The sequence below is a fragment of the Sebastes fasciatus genome, chromosome 20, assembly GCF_043250625.1.
Source record: "Sebastes fasciatus isolate fSebFas1 chromosome 20, fSebFas1.pri, whole genome shotgun sequence".
Lineage (NCBI taxonomy): Eukaryota > Metazoa > Chordata > Actinopteri > Perciformes > Sebastidae > Sebastes > Sebastes fasciatus.
This window is the reverse complement of record NC_133814.1, coordinates 1,594,949-1,613,833: the sequence shown is the minus strand read 5'-3', so window position 1 is coordinate 1,613,833 and position 18,885 is coordinate 1,594,949. Positions and strand designations below refer to the sequence as shown.

At 44.0% G+C, this 18,885-nt stretch overlaps 1 protein-coding gene across 4 annotated transcripts in view; it reads right to left on the bottom strand.

Annotated features, from left to right (window-relative positions):
- The window catches only part of dnah9 (dynein, axonemal, heavy chain 9), a 181,282-nt gene that overhangs the window by 82,678 nt on the left and 79,719 nt on the right, over nt 1–18,885 (bottom strand). For all 4 annotated transcript variants that reach the window (XM_074620497.1, XM_074620498.1, XM_074620499.1 and 1 more), the window contains 7 exons: nt 17,488–17,727; nt 9,602–9,763; nt 8,465–8,661; nt 5,630–5,792; nt 5,175–5,298; nt 3,751–3,893; nt 52–213 (listed from right to left, as the gene is read on the bottom strand). In XM_074620497.1, coding sequence (XP_074476598.1) covers nt 52–213; nt 3,751–3,893; nt 5,175–5,298; nt 5,630–5,792; nt 8,465–8,661; nt 9,602–9,763; nt 17,488–17,727 — 1,191 coding nt within the window. The remainder of the gene's footprint in view (nt 1–51; nt 214–3,750; nt 3,894–5,174; nt 5,299–5,629; nt 5,793–8,464; nt 8,662–9,601; nt 9,764–17,487; nt 17,728–18,885) is intronic.

Genomic DNA, 18,885 nt, shown 5'->3' with positions numbered 1-18,885 from the left:
TTGTGGGTGGCTTCATCCCTGTGTGTATATTAAAGTATGAGCTGTTCTCACTTCAATATTCTCCACCTCCTGGAGGAACTTGAAGCTGACCGACTCCAGCGCCTCTTGTGGCCACTCGTGGAACCAGTCGATCGCTGTGCAGTTTACCACTGCAGGGAACTTCCTGCCGCGAACCCTCAGTTTACTACCCACTGGAGAGAAACACAGAGCCACCTGCAATACAAGCACACACACACAGACAGACACTCTCATCAAGGTCAAACAGAGTTGATACAGCAGCCAGATCATAGTCATTTTCTTTCTCTGTGAGTACAACTGGAGTCAGTCACACTGAGAAAAGAAAGGCAGGGGATCCTTGCTCTGATTAGCACTTCTTCGTGGTCAAAAGGGGGGAATGGAAAACTGTGAATTAATTATTTGCAGCTACATCATTAAGCAAATAAGTGTGTTGAGCTGTGGGCTGAACAGCTGGCTTGTTGAGAAGCTCAGGCAGATGCTCGACGCCATTAGAAACAAACATGCAGAAGGCACACCCAAAGACACTACGGATGATAATCAAGAGAAAGAAGTAGCTGCTTACTCATCTCACATTTCCTGTGACAATGGCTTCACACGCTGAAGCTTCACCGAGCTGCTCTCATCCGGAGGAACACTACATGTATCACAGCATTCATTGTATTCAACGTGCATCTCAACCAGCTTGTCTGCAATGTTTTTTTGCCAGTGACCCCTTTGTATAAAGCCATGTCTACATGTGACGTCTTCTCATCGGTTAAAGGTCCCATATTGTAAAAGTGAGATTTTCATGTCTTTTATATTGTAAAGCAGGTTTAAGAGCGAAATAAATACTGTGAAACTATCAAAACGCTCAATATACGGACAAATACACACAGCCCGTATTCAAAAATTGTGCGTTTGAAACAAGCTGTTAGGATTTCTGTCCATTTGTGATGTCACAAATATACAATATATAGACCATTACATGGTTTTAAACATAAACATTCTAAATGTGTCCCAGTTTATTTCCTGTTGCTGATGTGGGACCTTTAACCTACCAGGGGGCCCTGGATCAAAATATGTTTTTTTGTATCTATCGTCGCATTTTGTACACAAGTATAGGGACTATTCAATCTAGATAGATGGAATTGTATTCAGTGTTTGTGAGTCAATGTAGCTGTATCTCTGACTGCTGCACTGTAAAGGTCTGACAATATGTATGGGTTCATCTTTACAACCCAATACAACTATCCATCAAGTGCAATGGCCACAGGAGAATACGCACATAATCTTCATAGTCTGAACCCCACAGCACTGCTACACTACCTGCCGGCAGTTTTGCCATGTCTCAATTATTTTGTGAATATTTGAATAAAGGCACTTTTATTTGGGAATGTGCGTCTTTTAAAGGGACTATTTGTAACTTTCAGAAATGCTTCTTAACAGCGACACCTGTGGCCGTGAAATCAACGAAAGTCAGCGTCGGGCTCGGGCTTGCTCGCTCTAAATATACCTGAACGAGCATCGCTCAAAACAGTGAGGCGACACAAGTCAGCTAAAACCACAATATCACTCTATATTTCAGCTGCTTGGCAGTAATGTTAGCTGACCAGACGAAGGTCTCTCCATGAACATGATTTAGATCTGATCCTAGTGTTGGCTTTTCCTGTCTAAGTGCAGGCTGAGGCAGCGGGGCTCTGCAGCGTGTCTCCCTGCTCTCTCCGCCCGCAGCCGGAGAGAGCAGAGGAGACACCGGCACCCGGTCGGTAACGAGAGGGTAACGTAACTCTCTGAAGAGCTCCGTCGCTTCACAAGACACGGGAAAGCTCTGTTGGTCTGGAGGAACTGCAGCAGTTATTTCTGCACAAACGTCCCCTGTGCATTCACTAGATATTCTCAGAGCTAAACTAACTCTTCTGCAGTGTGGAGTGAGCGCGCGTTCACGTCTAGAGGTGGAGCGAGACAGCGAGGACACGCGCGCATTCTGAGTGAAGGAGAGCAGGCAGCGGAGACGAGGCTCCAGCCACACGGGAGCGCGCATATGCGAACGCGCATGTGTGGTGACCCGCTACATTTATACGCTTAAAAAGTTACAAACAGTCCCTTTAAAGGCGACACCAACTGAGGTAATAAAGGTCCTAAAAACCAGATTTTTACACAAATATATATTCGGCTCCTCTGCAAGAAAGGTACCCCAGATAATGCAGAACCCATCTTGAGGATTCGGGTCCAAATAATTGAATCATCCCCAACCAACACACAGGTAGAGTGTGGGGCTTTGGCTTCGTCCGAAATCGCATACCGTGCACTCCATACTCATACCATCGTTCAACATACTTTTGTGTGAATAAACAGTAGTACGTATCTTTTCAGACGCACTGAGCAGTAATGTATGTCGTCACTTCCTGAGAGCCTCCTTGCCGGTTGGAGATGTGTAACCATGGTAACCCGTGCCAACCCCATGTGACCAAAACATTGGTTTGTGAGAATCAAAGTCTGAATTAATTTAAAATGTATATTTACGCCTAGCAAAATGAAATCTTATACTTTACGCTTACACTTAAATTAAAGTGTTATTGATGTTACAGAGCTGTCCGTCAACGTCCGTTATGAACGTTGTCGTCACTACCGCATTGCACTGTGCGATATTTATGCTGCCGTAGTGTCCAGCGTTGCATACTGTAGTATTTCACCGGAAATACTATGCAATTCACGTACTATTAGTTTCATACTAAGGTTTCTGACATATTAACATATCTCACATACTGTTTTAGCGTAATAAATAGCACGTTAAAGTGGAATTTCGGACGCAACCTTTGTCTGGGGCCCTGGAGCATGCCTAGTTGTGAGCAGTTCATGATTGAATGAATGATTTCTCATTAGAACAACTTTTAAAGGCATGAAGAGTTAAAAAAAAAAAATGCATTTTTTTACAAGAAAAAGGCAAAGAAGAAATAGGAAATAAATATAATTTTGTGTGGCCAATTTTTTTTTGTCATTTCCTATCCAGTAATCATCTTGCAACCCCTGTAGTCATCTAACATCAGCCAGGTTGCGAACCACTGGTCCAAACCAAAATCTGCTCCCAGGTCTGATTGTAATAATGATTTGGCTCAGGATTTAAACTGGTGCTCACAATGCAGAGTTAGTCCTGAATCAGATTACCAACATTAGCCTTCCCATCCAGACAGCCAAACAGTTAGAAATGCACTCTTTACAAGCCCGTGCTCATGGGATTGCCTTCCCAATTTATTCACTCTCCAACCCAGGGAGGCTTGAGCTGGGAGCGAGGCGGGGGTGGAGGATGTGGGTGGTGCACGCTGTAATAATGACAGGATAAGCAACCCCCCCTGGAATCCCTCTCTCCCCAGGGGGAACAAAGCGGCTACACGTCGGTGAAATTATCTGCAGCTAAACGGCGGCTTTTCTGCTCATGTCGGTGATTTATAATGACGTCCACTGCCTCCGAAAGCATTCAAATTCATCTGAAAATGTCAAGACGGAAAATTGTCTGGGGAACGGCTTCATCATAAAGCCAGATGTTTATCCAAGTATGAGGGTGTTTTTATTTTGGAATGGTCAATTAGAGTGTGAGGCGGCATGCTATTGCCATATTAAGAGGAGGTTACAGATGAGATTCATGGCAAACTTTCCCCCCTAAGGAAAGCCACTGACAGCAACTTTCTCTGGATGATTAGTAGTGAAATGCAGAACACACAAAGCTGTACTTGTCTGACTATCTGACTCGCTCACCTTGAGCTGTCTGCGAACCCGGTCGATGAAGAACTTCCAGCAGTTTTCCCTTGTATCCATCAATCCCGAGCCGCGGACCTCTGGCCTCACGCTGCCAATGATGTTCTCCACCTCGTCGTCTGGGAACAGGTCAGGAATCTCTCCTTGAATGAATAAAATCACACACGTTACCACTGGTGAAAGAAACTTGTGGGAAGCAGTCGCTGTGATTTGTTTCTGTTGGAGAACTAAAACTTGTGCGAGAACTTTCCAGAACTTTCTTATCTTCTTAGGATCTGAACTGACACTGAGGCTCGTTTATCAAATGTTGGTGTGTGAATAGAGGTGGTGGCAGCAGGAGTTCATACAGAGGGCTTATGCTAATGCAGAGATCTGCTTTAAGTCACAGCCTCACGAGAGGAGCGGAGCAAGGACTGTCTACACAGAGGGGCCTATACAGCACCTGAAAATCAGTCACTATTTGAATTTGAAATTAGGAGTAGATTTCTCCCTGCTGGAGCTGTTGCCCCCGCGACCTGACCCCGGATAAGCAGTTGAAGATGGATGGAGTAGATTTCTAAAATTGTTGTACTGGCATCTGTTGGTATACGCCATCCTTTCCAGTGCTATACAATATTATATAGTATAGGGATGCACCGATACCGATGCCAGTATCGGGTATCGGGTCTGATACTGTGATAATTTACTCGTACTCGCAAAACGGCTCCGATACAACGGCACCGATACCACTTTACGGCAGCGTGACGTTAACCTCTCGTCACCATCTTTCGGGTCCTCACGCTGGGCCGGGATCCCACCTCAGCCGGCGCGCGTCGGCCCTCACTTTCATTGCGTCACAGGGTTTAGCTTGCACGCTCTGACTCGCGCGTGCGTTAGACTCCTTGGTCCATATTTCAAGATGCGTCAGGTGGGTTGACGACATCGCCGCAGACCCCTGGTGCTTTTACGTGGGCACGACGCAGTTGGCCGCACTGAGGATAGTCCGCCCCGGTCGACAGTTGCAGGGGGCCCCAGCTGAGGAGTCCCGTATGCGGGCCTGCCGTGTGTTGCTCACACCCTCCAGCTGGCTGTTAACGAGGGTCTTTTGGCACAGAGAAGTACTCGTATCGGTACTCGGTATCGGCGAGTACCCAAATGTAAGTACTTGAACTCGGTCTGAAAAAAAGTGGTATTGGTGCATCCCTAATATAGTACATTCATTTTTGCATACTAACTGCCAAACTACTGCACTGCCAACATTAGTAGGCTGTATTGAGGATAATTCTATATTCATATTTCAAATGTGGAGTATAAAAATCTAGATGTGAATCCAGCACTTGCTTGTAGAAATGGCATCGTGGTGGTTTGTTGCTGTGGTAAAGCAGCAAAAAGCATTTCTCTCTTGCAAAACATGACACACAGTAATTAGCGAAGCCTGCTGTTACCCAGTGCCAACAGATCGTTGACCAGAACGAGGAACTTCTCGTCTGCCACTTGGGCGTCAGTCATTAGGAACACGGTGCCAATATTCTTCACGCCAGCTTTGATGTAGAGGGACGCCAGGTCACTCTGGGTTGACGGGGACAGAGAAAGACATGGAGTGGGAGAGTGACACACATAATGAGATTGGGCTGTGAGAGGGCTAAACATGTGTTATTTTGCAGTGATACGTGCCTGAGACCTGAATCACTGTGTGGATACTGTGTGGATTAGCAGCACTGTGTTTACATACTGTAGGGATTATGTCTATATTTCACACAGAGACACCTCTATGTTTAAATTTAAACCTCACCTGGCTGTAGGAAACCTCTTAATACTTAATATGTGACTAATTGAGTGATTCAGATGGATGTTTTTTTGCAGTGCGGTATGTGTCTTTGCAATGTAATCCTCGTCAAACCTTGAGGTCGGCGATACTGTATCCTTTTCTCAAGGTGATCTGAAAAACCTCCAGATTGGAGATGAAGGCGGCCAGTCGGGTCAGACTCTGCTTGCCGCTGCCGCCCACTCCGACCAGCAGCGCATTCCCCCGCGGAGACTCCAGGATTCGGTTTATCCGGCAGCTACGTGAGGAGGTGAAGACAGTCGGGGGAGGGAGAGGTGTGAGGGAGGAATCAAGAGGAAGGGTGAGACACCGTCAAAGGTAGGAGGGAGCCAGTCGGATAAAGACTCTGACTCATAAGACAAACAGCAACAGACAAACAAACAGGTAGTTTCTGTCTCCTCTCTCTGCTTTTCTACTGCTTGTCACCACCACCTTCACCACTCTGTTTCATTCACATGTACCAGCATGAAAAGTATTAAACTTCAGTGTGCTCCTGAGAATCTCTGTGCCTTCAACAAAACAAGATGAGCGCTCCTCTTGTGTCCATGAATAAAATGAATTGACGTCATTGTCATTTTGGTTGCTTCATTTGCAATACAACACACTTCAACTAACATTACAACTGCTGTCACTAATTACATACCGACTGACACTTCAACTATTTACAGTGCGTTTACCTCAACTTCCTGTAGCACTTCAACTGGCAATTCAACTGCTTTCATTGCTTACACTTTGATTGACAGTTCAAATGCTTTCATCGCCTAAATTTCGATCGACAGTTCAACTGCTTTCATTGCTTACACTTCAATCGACAGTTCAACTGCTTTCATCGCTTACACTTCAATCAACAATTCAACTGCTTTCAACACTTACACCTCGATCAACAGTTCAACTGCTTTCATTGCCTACACTTCGATCGACAGTTCAACTGCTTTCATCAGTTAAACTTCGATCGATAGTTTAACTGCTTTCATCCCTTACACGTCGATTGACAATGCAACTGCTTTCATTGCTTACATTTCAATCGACAGTTCAACTGCTTTCATCACTTACACTTCGATCGACAGTTTAACAGCTTTCATTGCTTACACTTCGATCGACAGTTCAACTGCTCTCAGTGCTCACAAGTCAACTAACATTTCAATTGCTTTCACTGCTTAGACATTGATCGACACCGCTTTCATCTCTTATGCCTCAGTTGACAGTTTAAGTGCTTTCAGCTTGTACGCTTCAAATGACAATTCCACTACATTCAGCACTTACATTTATTCACCTTAACTTTCTGTAGCACTTCAGCTGAAATTTCAGTTGCTTTCATTGTTTACAGTTCAGCCGACGTTTCCAACTGCTTTCACCCCTTATGCTTTAAGTGACGCTTCAATCTATTTCACTGCTTACACTTCTTATATTTAATTTGCTTACATGAATTAGACATCGACTGACACTTTAGCTCCTTTCACATTCAGGTGACAGTTTAACTGCTTTCAGCTCATACTCTTCGAATTAATGAATTCAACTATGTTCATTGCTAACATACAAACTGAAAACTTCTTCCCAACTTCCTTAGATTGAAAATTCACTTGCTTTAAGCAATTACACCTCAACTGATTTCTTCTGCTTTCAGCTTATCCCTCAGCTCCACTCAATGCTTCCACTTCAACTGATACTTGAAAACTACTTTGGTGCTGCAACTTCCAGAGAGAGAGAGAGAGAGAGAGAGAGAGAGAGAGAGAGAGAGAGAGAGAGAGAGAGAGAGAGAGAGAGAGAGAGAGAGAGAGAGAGAGAGAGAGAGAGAGAGAGAGAGAGAGAGAGAGAGAGAGAGAGAGAGAGAGAGAGAGAGAGAGAGAGAGAGAGAGAGAGAGAAAGAGAGAGAGGGGTATGACATGCAACAAAGATCCCAAAGCCAGAATTGAACCCTGGACGTTGTGGTTATGTGGCGTACCATCTGTAACCACTCAGCTACCACGGCGCTCCCGCTGTGTGTCTTTTGTACTTATGTATTAATTATGTTACCCATGAAATGATGAGAACATAAATGCTACTGTATCTGTCTGGTAGATCATTCAGATCCATGCTAACATTTGATTTGATCAAAACATCAGATAGATAAAAGGAGTGACCTTTTAAAACAAGAGGTCGATGGTGTTTTTTTTTATTATGACGTGGATTCATATATAGAAAACAATAAAGTATTATCTGCTGTAGTCAGGTTTATCTTTAGAATATCAAGCAAGCGCATATTCATGCACAATGCAGGGTTTTTATCTACACACTATATCCCTTCACCTATTGCCTTCTCTCTTACTAAAGGAACTTCAAACCGGCACAATATCTTTGATATGCTTCCATATGCAGTAATTTCACATCACATAAAGCTGGTACACCTTTACATATAGCAGCCCAATGATTTCAGTCATTTTCTTCCCATCATTTGGAATATACTGTATATACTATAACTTTCTTCTAAGAAAAAAGAGTGTTGAGTTTGAATATTTAACCGAGTGTAAACATCGAATAGCTTCAATGAAAAGAGGGAACAAGCTGATACAGAATACGTGATGATGTCAAACAGTGTGCACTGGGGTTGTTTTCCAACTTAAGGGCAATTAAAAGAGAAAAAATGGATGTTTGGGGGGCTAAGAGTCTTTTAGACTGAAGCAAACCTAAACGGTTCTCTGCATTTTTTTCTTAGCTGTCATGATGTATGCTGGATTACTTTTAACAGATTTGCCTGTCGCTGCTTTTGACAGTCTGTAAAATAGAACTGTAAATCCTAAAATACCTGGGACGCCAGTTGAGATCTTTGACAGACAATAAAGGAAGTGACAAAAACACTTTTTTTTTTACTCTTTCTTTACTCCCCCCTCACCACCACCACACAGTCCCCGAGGTTTCAAAACTTCCACTCACATGTGAGCCATGGCGTCCTCAAACAGCACCAGGTTTAGTGTGGCGTTGACCTCGTTGTAGCTGTCCAGCACCTCCAGCAGGGTTTTATTGAGGCTGCTCCAGGACTCTGCAGCCATGTACCTGGCCTCCCCCAGCCCACGGGCAAAGTGGCAGTACAGGTTCATCTCCCTGGTCTGCTCCAGAGTCTCCTCCATGTCCTTGGGAGGGACATGCATACACACACACGCACACGCACACACACACACACACACACACACACACACACACACACATATATATTGCAGTGGTAAACATACAGACCCATACCCCTGTCAGCATAACATTACTGATAAGCTTAAACAGTGTGGACAGGGACACAGCTGAATATCACAGCTGTGCAGAGGGTGACCTAGTTCATTTTCACCCTGGCAACTGTTGGGCCCCGAATATTTCACTGGAGAGACTCTGTGTGTGTGCCTCTTAGGGATGCTTGTTTTCTCTGCTAACTTCCACTGGCATAAAGCCGCAGTAGGTGTGATGAAAGGTTTTTTTTCTTTTTGCAAATTCACATGTATATTACTGCAGTCTTCGTCGTCATAGTGTCACTTCTTTACAGTGCAGCAGCCTCTAAAGACGTTCTTGTTTGCATGTAAAAATAGAAGAAAACATGCTGCATATTGCTCTGTGGCACAGGGGCAAAGTGCCCTAAGTTTACACAAGGTGCCAACTCTGAATAATATATTCTGGAGTGGTTAGTATTATTCTATCTCCTTCTCCTTCTCTTTCTGTGGGTGTGTGTACACATATACTTGTCAGGTTCTTCATTGTGGCATGACTAGTGTGCATGCGATAGAGCCAGAGAGGCTAGTGAGGGAGAGCAGTGGACAGAAAACCATTAAAATGTTTTCCAATTTGCCGGGCTGACAGCGCAGACCCTGACAGCCAGACCCCCATACCACACTGATTAATATTCTCTCCAACCCTCTCCTGGCCCTCCGCCCCCCCCCACCCCAGCATTCCTCTTTCTCCTCGCTGTGTTGACCACTGATGTCCAGGTCCAGACACAGAGCAGGCAGCCTAATGATTTCCCCCTCCTCCCCCCCCATACTCCAGCCTCCAGTTCTTGTCTTCTTCTGCTGAACTTTGCAAAACTCTCACCTCGTAGAACTTTTTCACTGTGTCCGCCTGCAGCTTATCAAAGGCCTGGAAGTCCTGCTCCTCCACCAGCTTGTCTCTGTAGACCCGGTCGGACTCGTGCAGATAGATTTTCAGCAGGTCCGGAGGGGCCTTCAGACACTCGGCGGTACAGAAGAGAATGCCCTGGGCAGGGAGGGGAGAGAAGAAGGCTTTAGAGTTTCATTCCAGAGGCTGATTTGTCCCATTTACACCACAACAAGGAGGGAAATACAGCACAGTCACTGTGGCTAAATCAATGGATATTGAGTGGGAAAGCTGTTAGTAGGTGTGTCAGAGAAACTCAGAAAATAATGGCAGCACTTTTCTCTCATCTCGCTGTCTCAGAAGTACTGCTGCATGTGGAGATAAGTTCTGTGGGCAGATGTTGGATGGGAGAATTATGACAAATCAAGCAAAGAGTCTGCATGTGACTGTAATGCTTCCACAGAGCGTTTGTTTTCAAACACGACTAAGGCCGTGTCCGAAATCCCGCCCAATAAACTATACAGTGCACTGTATTTGCTGTCCGCTATGTTATTTGAGTGTCCCAATTCTGGGAGGGAACTCTCTATCCTACAGTATATTCTGGAGAATTCCCACAATGGAATGAAAAAGCGTACACTGAGTAGTACGCTACTTTCTGCTAAAAATCCCGCATTGCGTTACATTTCATACATGTGGAAATGACCACACGACTCTAGCTGTCAGTGATCACGCATCATCCAAGTGTCTGAAATCTCCATTTAGTTCTCACTGCAAAGTAAGCTATGGAGTGTTTCAGACCAAATAAGCCTTTATTGATCTCCAGAGGAGAAACTCAGGTGTTGCAGCAGCACAGGATTGAATAAAAATAGAATCTATAAAAGAGCAATTAGACTCAACATTAAAGCTGCAGTAGGCAGTATATTTTTGGCATCATTGGGCAAAAATCCCATAATAACTGTAAGCGCCATTTACTAGTGCCAAGTTTATGTTTATTGTTTTGATAATATTATTTGCTGAAGTTCAGTGAGAAATATATTTCAGTTAAATGTGAGAGAATATTATGACTATATATGGTGATTCCTTCCTGTATGTTTACCACTGTGAATTTGAGTTTAGTCCTGTGAGGCTTCCGTACACACGTGACTTAGGGACAGGAAGTGAACTTTTATTGTGAAATGACTTTTATTGTGAAAAGGTTCAGTTGTAAATAAATGAGTTACCGGCGGAGCAACATGGTTGTTTTACCGTTGCCGTTGGCGTTGCTACCGGGCCGACTCAACGCGTAAAACATTGTGATGCTGTCCTTGAAGTGTGGTTAATGACAGAAAGTAAGTTAAGACGAAGATAGAAGTATGAAGACTAAAGATAGCCACTACAATAACCTTTCAGCATATTGTAATTCAAGTGTTCTGAGAGAAAACTAGACTTCTGCTCCTCCTCATGGCTCTGTTTTCAGACTTTAGAACATCTAGCCCGTGACGGGAGACTTTGACCAATCACAGGTCATTTCAGAGAGAGAGAGAGAGAGAGCGTAAGTATAATACAGCAATATAGAACAGGATATATAATATAATAAGTTATACAGTAGTGTGAGCATAGCATAGTATGATATAATATATAACAAATAATAAAAGTATTCCAGATGTCCCTCTCCCGCAGCAACGTTTCCCAGCTCTTCCTGGGGGACCCCGAGGCCTTCCCAGGCCAGACCAAATATCTAATCTCTCCAGTGTGTTCTGGGTCTACCCCGGGGCCTCTTACCAGTTGGACGTGCCCGTAAAACCTCCAAAGGTTATCATTAATAATACTATTAAACAATATAATAAATACTACATGTGGGCTGCACGGTGGTGCAGTAGTTAGCACTGTTTCCTCACAGCAAGAAGGTCACAGGTTCAAACCCGGCATGGGGTCCTTCTATGTGGAGTTTGCATGTTCTCCCAGTGTTGACTAATCAGTGGTCTGCAGTGTTTTAACTCCACTACGAACAAGGTGTTACCAAAAAGGTACTAACCACAACTTGTGTCAATGGAAAATAAAAAAAAAGAATGGCTCAGAGTGAGTCGAGTCAAGTCGGATTGAGTCGAGCCGTGCAGTGGAAATGCAGCCACACTAGCAGCTCTATAAAGGGTTGAGCTAAATGCTAATGTCAGCATGCTAACATGCTGATGTTCACCAGGTCTTACAATGAATTACCAATCAACTGATTGGCACTAAACACAATGTACAGCTGAGGCTGATGGAACTGTCATTAGCTTATCAGGTATAATGAATGTATAAATACCAAACCAAGAACTGGACAATCTGACCTGATGATGGTGCTGATGAAAATTGGGGATCACCAAAGTTATTATAATTACCTCCGCCAAGGCTGAAGGCCTAGGAAGAAGGTTATGTTTTCACCGGTGTTGGTTTGTTGGTTTGTCTGTTAGCAGGATTACTCCAAAAGTCCGCGATGGAGTTGAATGAAATTTTTTGGAGGGGTGAGGTGTGACCAATCCATTAGATTTTGGTGGCAATCCAGATCATGATCCGGCTTTGGGATTTTTTTTTAATAACTCCGCTCAGCCTGTGCAATAAGTCCACAGGCTTTAAGACATGCGCAGTGTAACTGATGACGCTCAGTACGTACAGCTGATCTCAACATAAACAACAATACACGTGGATGATGGCGCAAGCTGCACAGAGAGGGGGGACAATCGTACTCGGGCAGCTTGGTGGAGGTCTGCGCTCTCCGAGTGCCATTCTAGTTCATCCTGTGGGGATCTTAATGTCTGGGCCAAATTGTACAGCATTCTACCCAATAGTTGTTGAGACATTTCACCAGAAAACAAAAATGTGAACCTCATGGTGGCGCTAGAGAAAAAAGTCAGTAGGCTTCATCCACTCCATTAATGTCTGTAGCAAAATGTGTGCCAATCCATACAGTCGATGTGGAGACATTTCACTGCATGAGTGAAACTTTTCACATGCTGGAGATGCAACATTAAATCGTCAGGGGTAGGCTTGCCGCAGTAGTCCTGTTACTGGTGTTACATGATGGTCGGGCACGCACCGATAACATTACTTGCCCAGCACTCCCATCGTCATTTTGCTTTTTTTTATAGAAATAAAATCCATTTCGTTCCTTTTGGCGTATCAGCGCCGTTTTATTAACACAAAGTCGGATGCCAGATGCTACAAACTGACAGTGGAAGTGTCTGCTCCGTACGGAGTCTCAGCTCAGAGCAGCAGGAGTCAGATTTCATACACGGGACGAGAGAGAGTTGACAGACAGGACGATGGCGGAGGATTTGGTGTCAAAGCGAAAAGCAAAAGCGTCTGTTTGGCAGTATTCTGTATCTAAACCCAACGCTATAAGGGGACCATAATGTTGATGAGACAATCGCCGCGAGGAGGACGGAGTGGTCACAGTCTGTGTGCAGCGGCTGAATCAAATTTCATGGCAACCCATCCTGTAGTTGTTGAGAATTCAGTGGTGATCTGACTGACTGACCAACATTAGCCTCCATAAAGCGACGCAGCTAGCATGGCTGAAAATATGTGTTTTTCTGTTTCTAATTCATACTTCTCTTCATGCTGTTAAAAAAAAGCCGAAATTAAAACAGAAAATCACGACTATGAGCAGATGAGTGTTTAGTGGATGGTAGATGATGAATGTGTCTCTAGAGGAGGCCTGTGTGACGTGTTGGCTTTCCCACAGGGCTGTTCATTACGCAGTCAGGCGCAACTCTACGCAATCTAGGTGCCTCATAACAGGTGCCGTATAGGATGAGGAAGAGGGACAAAGAGGCGCCCGGGCACTGTTTGTTCCCCTCTGCACACTGTCACCCAGGAGGCAGAGGCAAGCAGATGTTGTGCGTTTCCAGCCCCAGAAGTTATTCCAATCAACAGAACCATCTCTGGGGGTAAAGTCAGCTGAATCTGATCCGCCTTCATATCTGAGCCTGCTGAATGTGACAATTGGCTGCTAAATCCACTGTGTAAAGGTGCAGATGGGTGGTGTGCCTGTGTGTGTGTGTGTGTATTTGTGTACTGAAGATTCAAACTGAGCCAGAATTATTGCCGCTACTCTAGGTCTACAAAAGCCAAGATGTTTTCCAGAGTATGTGTGAACGCTCTAATCCTTTGACTTTTAATAGATCTGTCTTTTTCTACGTTTCATTGCTTAATGGTGTCAATCATAACACTCCACATTTATTGTGTAAAAGTGTGCCTGAGAAAAACAAAACACCATATGGCAACTCTATATAACAGTCCTACTCGCAGGCGTAGCAATCGAACAAACGGCACAGCGCTAACAAACTGAACTTTGTTTTCCTTCTATCCAGCCGACTTTGGCAGACTATCTCATCCTCCCTGTCCCTGATCTTTCATTGCTTTGCTCAACTCAGAGGAGAGGGATTAGAGAGTTCTGGGTGTCGGCATGTATCTGTCTGTCTGTGGGGCCGTCTGCAGCGGGCACACTTTCCTCGTAGCCTGACAGATGCTCTGAGCCCCGAACAATGCTTCCCTTGCTAACAAATGCACCCAGCTGACTATCCACGGAACATCATACAGACATATTGTGCAGTCAGTACAGTTCGGCTTCAGAGTCTCTCTTCACCGCAGGTCTCATGTACTCTCTTTTCTTTCTCTTTTCCTTGTCTGTGTCCTCCGCTTTCACCGCGTCCATCTTTCCCTCGTCTCCTCCCCTCGCCTCTCGAGCTTCGAGGAGCTCATTTAGGCTGATGTGGGGAAGACAGGCCCTCGGATATGCCCGCTGGTCATGGCAGAACATTGGCAAACGGAGCTCTTTGACAATGCTCCCAGTCGGATGCCAAACTGTTTGTCTTGCCCTATGAGTGGAATTTGGCTTTATGATTTAAGATTTATGGAGACAGAAGAAGGAGAAAGACACAGTACTGCAACAAAGTAAGTGGTAAGGGACGAAGTAGTGGAGAAAAAAGTTGGTAAGAAAAGAGATTTTCTGGCATTAGCTCCTACTTACTATTCAACAAAAACCTAGAAGAGAGAATTTTGGCAGTAACAGTACTCTCGTAAAGATGCAACCTCACATTTAAAAACACCTTTGCACGGGGTGTTGCAAGTTCACACAGAGTCTCTGAGCTGTTTCCTGGCTCATTAGAGTTGATCATAATGAGACGGTTTGCCTTTGGCTCCATCTCACCAGTTCCAAAGTTTAAAAAAAAACCAAAGTGAATCACAAAAGGAAGGTCCCAATTATTTCAGCTGAGGCAAACGTCTGATACGTCAAGGCAGAAAACACTGAGTGACAACCATTTAGGCCTCATGCTCGAAATTAGAGGAAGTGTTTGTACTGTCTCGCCGATGCTTTCCCACTTCTGAAGGTGCAAAAGCACAAAGGTATATATGGTGGGGGAATTAGAGCTGAGGCAGAGCTGCGAGGCTGCTCACCTCTTCCCAGCTGTCCTACGGTGTTAGAGCCACGAGCTGAATAAGTTAAGGAGAAAAACTTCAAACAAGCTCCAGGACCTCCTGTCTGGCTTTCTTTCTTTTCTCTCTATGGGTGGAGAGAGGAACAGAGAGAAGGCTTTGACAATGTTTCCTCTCTGTGGTTATCGGACGTCCAGTCAAGCTATGCAGAACCCCCCCCCCCCCACCCCCCCAAAACAAAAACTAAGACGGAGTGGCCTCGTCAAACACTGGCTTCAAACACAAACTTCCTATTGCTTCATGATCAAATGTCTGGAAGGTCAGTCTCAGTAACTATGCTCAATATGACTTAAACGTCCACTCCACTGGAGAGACAAAAACATGGCGGCAGATACAATCATCAGATCTGTGTGGAGCAATGACGAGACAGAAACCTTCCATGAATGTCTCGACCAAATTTCATCACAATCCTTCCGACCGTTGCTCAGATATTTCAGTCCAAACCTCAAAGTTTTCACTTCTCCAGTGAGACGGATCGGTCCCCAGACGATGAATCGTCATGACTTTTCCTGTAATGCCACTGTGAGTATAATGGTGGCATAAGTTGTTTGAAGAATGAAAACAGAGAGCTTGAGAGAAAAGTTCAAACCCTGCTGACTGTCACACCTCAGCACACCTCACCAACCACTGCATAATGTCACAGGTATCCACAGATTCCTGCTATCGGAGGAGGGTTGCAGACACTGTTAGACCATCAGACCACCACTTTGTTTTAAGCTTATAGAGGCTTTAATGATGACATTTTCATCATGTCTTGAAGTTAGTTAGTTTATGAGAAACAGCTTTATTGGCCAGGTATATGTAGTATATACTGGAATAAATATTGAATGATTAATGATACAGGTTGCTTTATATGACCTAGGTGGATATGTACAGTATGTGCATGTATACATGTCAGTTTAATTACTTATTATTTAATTTGATATGGACATCACATTAGAATTAGGACTGTTAATTGATTCAAATATTTAATTGTGATTAATCACATGATTGTTCATAGTTAATCGCGATTAATCACAAATGAATCATACATGTTTTATCTGTTCAAAATGTACCTTAAAGGGAGATTTTGTCAAGTATTTAATCCTCTTATCAACATGGGAGTGGGCAAATATGCTGCTTTATGCAAATGTATGCATATATTTATTATTGTAAATCAATTAACAACACAAAACAATGACAGATATTGTCCAGAAACCCTCACAGGTACTGCATTTAGCATAAAACAATATGCTCCAATCATAACATGTCAAACTGCAGCCCAACAGGCAACAACAGCTGTCAGTGTGTCAGTGTGCTGACTTGACTATGACTTGCCCAAAACTGCATGTGATTATCATAAAGGGCATGTCTGTAAAGGGGAGACTCGTGGGTACCCATAGAACCCATTTACATTCACTGATCTGGAGGTCAGAGGTCAAGGGACCCCTTTGAAAATGGCCATGACAGTTTTCCCTCGCTAAAATGTCGCCCAACTTTGTTATATTTAGCCTCCTTCTCGACAAGCTAGCATGACATGGTTGGTAGCGATGTATTCCTTAGGTTTTACAGTTTCATATGACATCTGTAGCTTCAATCGAGCCCTAGAACTGAACCTACTAGAGCCTCTGAAAGACAGTAAAGTCAGTCTCAGGGGGTTCATTTGTGCTCCTTCTTCTAGTTGCCTGTCCTCCTGACTGTCCTCCTGTTGTCAATCTCTGACTGCATATTTGGCACGGCAGGCTTTTATCCTACGACCAACTCCTTTTGCATTACATATAATAATTGTATCCATTGTAATACAAATAAATATTGATTGGTGCAGCTTTAAAAAGGTGAATATGAAACTACACCTATGTGTACCAGTACGGTAAGAACTCGGAGCTGCCTTTGTGAACTCACAGCTGGAATTATGAAATGTGAATTTCCTATAGCTCAGTGGCTTTAAGCATTAATTATACAACGGAGTGAGTTAAATGAGCGAGCCTACCCTCCATGAAACCATCGAGGATTTTGACAGAAATATTGCCCCCAAAGCTTCTCCCCTGACAGCCTTCGCCTTCTGATAGCTATTATATTAATTTAAATACATTAAATCATCACTAACACCCGTGGAAGTGCAAATCCATTCTATTTTCTGTTACACTTATTTCAGACTTATTTCTAGCTCTCAGACCCGGCTCTTAAATCAATAATAATTTAGATGAGAAATTAGTGACAGAAGCCTGGCTCTTTCCACATGGGAAGCAGAGCCGTAGAAACAGAGAGAATCAAGGCAGAGATATCTAGCTCCATGTGTGAAATGGAAGGAGGAGTGATGTGAAAAAGCACACAACTTTCTCAAGGTAACTTCTGACATTGAATTGTGAAAAAGATTAACCTGAGGTCGTTCTCCTAGAATAATGTGTAGATAAATCCTTCTGGCGTATTATCTATCTATGTGTCACCTGGAATATGTTGGAGAGGTCTCGCAGGTTGAAGATGTAGTGGAACTTGACTGCAGTGGGGAGGAAGGTGGTGGAGATGCGCTGGTGCAGGGCCAAGGCTAACTGGACCAGAGTGGGGCAGCTCTTCTGCAGGGCGACGCTGAAGCCCTCTCCTCTCAGGTGCTGAGACAGGATGGAGGTGTAGATGGTGCTCAGGGCCTCGGCTCCAGGGAAGGACAGGGCGAAGACAGAGAAGTGGCGCTGGATGGACGGAGATACAGAATAAACAAGGCAACGGTAACCATGTTGTTCCTCACTAATGATGCAGTCAAAACAAGGGTCACCTTGTGGCTTTTTGCAGCAGTAAGAGAGGAGGGACTGTTGCCCATACAATTTGGAGGACAGTTTAGGATGAGCTCAATTTGCTTTTTGGCTGCCAAAGGCTGGAAAATCTATGGCCCTGATGGGATCACATGCAAGAGAGTTAAAGCTTCAGTAGGCAGTATATTTTTGGCATTATTGGGCAAAAATCCCATAATAACCTTTCAGCATATTATAATTCAAGTGTTCTGAGAGAAAACTAGACTTCTGCTCCTCCTCATGGCTCTGTTTTCAGGCTTTAAAATATCTAGCCTGTGACAGGAGACTTTGACTAATCACAGGTCATTTCAGAGAGAGAGAGCGTTCCTATTGGTTGTGCTCCGGCTGGTGGGCGGCGCTTGGTATTATCTCGACTGATCTCAACATGGCTGCCAGGTCACAAACTTTCTCATTTTAAAGCTAAACAGTACACTACAAGATGATTCTGAGAACATCTGAGGAGAGAAATAGACATTACAGTAACAGAATAATGATTCATATTTGATCAGCGCTGTCTAGTTTGACCGTTTGGTCGGAGTTCGGAGTGGTAGACTCCAGATTAGCTCTGATTGGTTGTTTTCCTCCGGTCTGTGAAATCTTACAGATGCCATTAGGAGCACCGGAGGACACAGAGGAACATGATTTTTCATGTCCCATGCACTACTGTCAGGATATAGTAACCGTTTTATAAAAATAACTTCTTTAAATCATATTTGCTCCATTTCTACCCACTGCTGCTTTAACGTGTTATAGTAGTAGGTACAGATACAGACAAGCTCCCTGACCTGAGGAAAAAATCTTGGATTGTGCCGGTACCTAAAAGTAATTCAAATGAACAATTACCACCCTGTGGCAAAGAAATTTCTGTGTCAATGTCAACGGCATCCCTAATTGTGGATGTTTGGTAAAACACAACCAACAAGTTAAGGTAAATTCTATATAGTCATCTCCTAGAATAAATACAGGAACACCTCAAGACTGTCTCATCACCTGCTTTGTACACTTCTACACTCTTCAGTCCTCTCAGCCAAATTACACGTTTTAATGACACAGCATTGT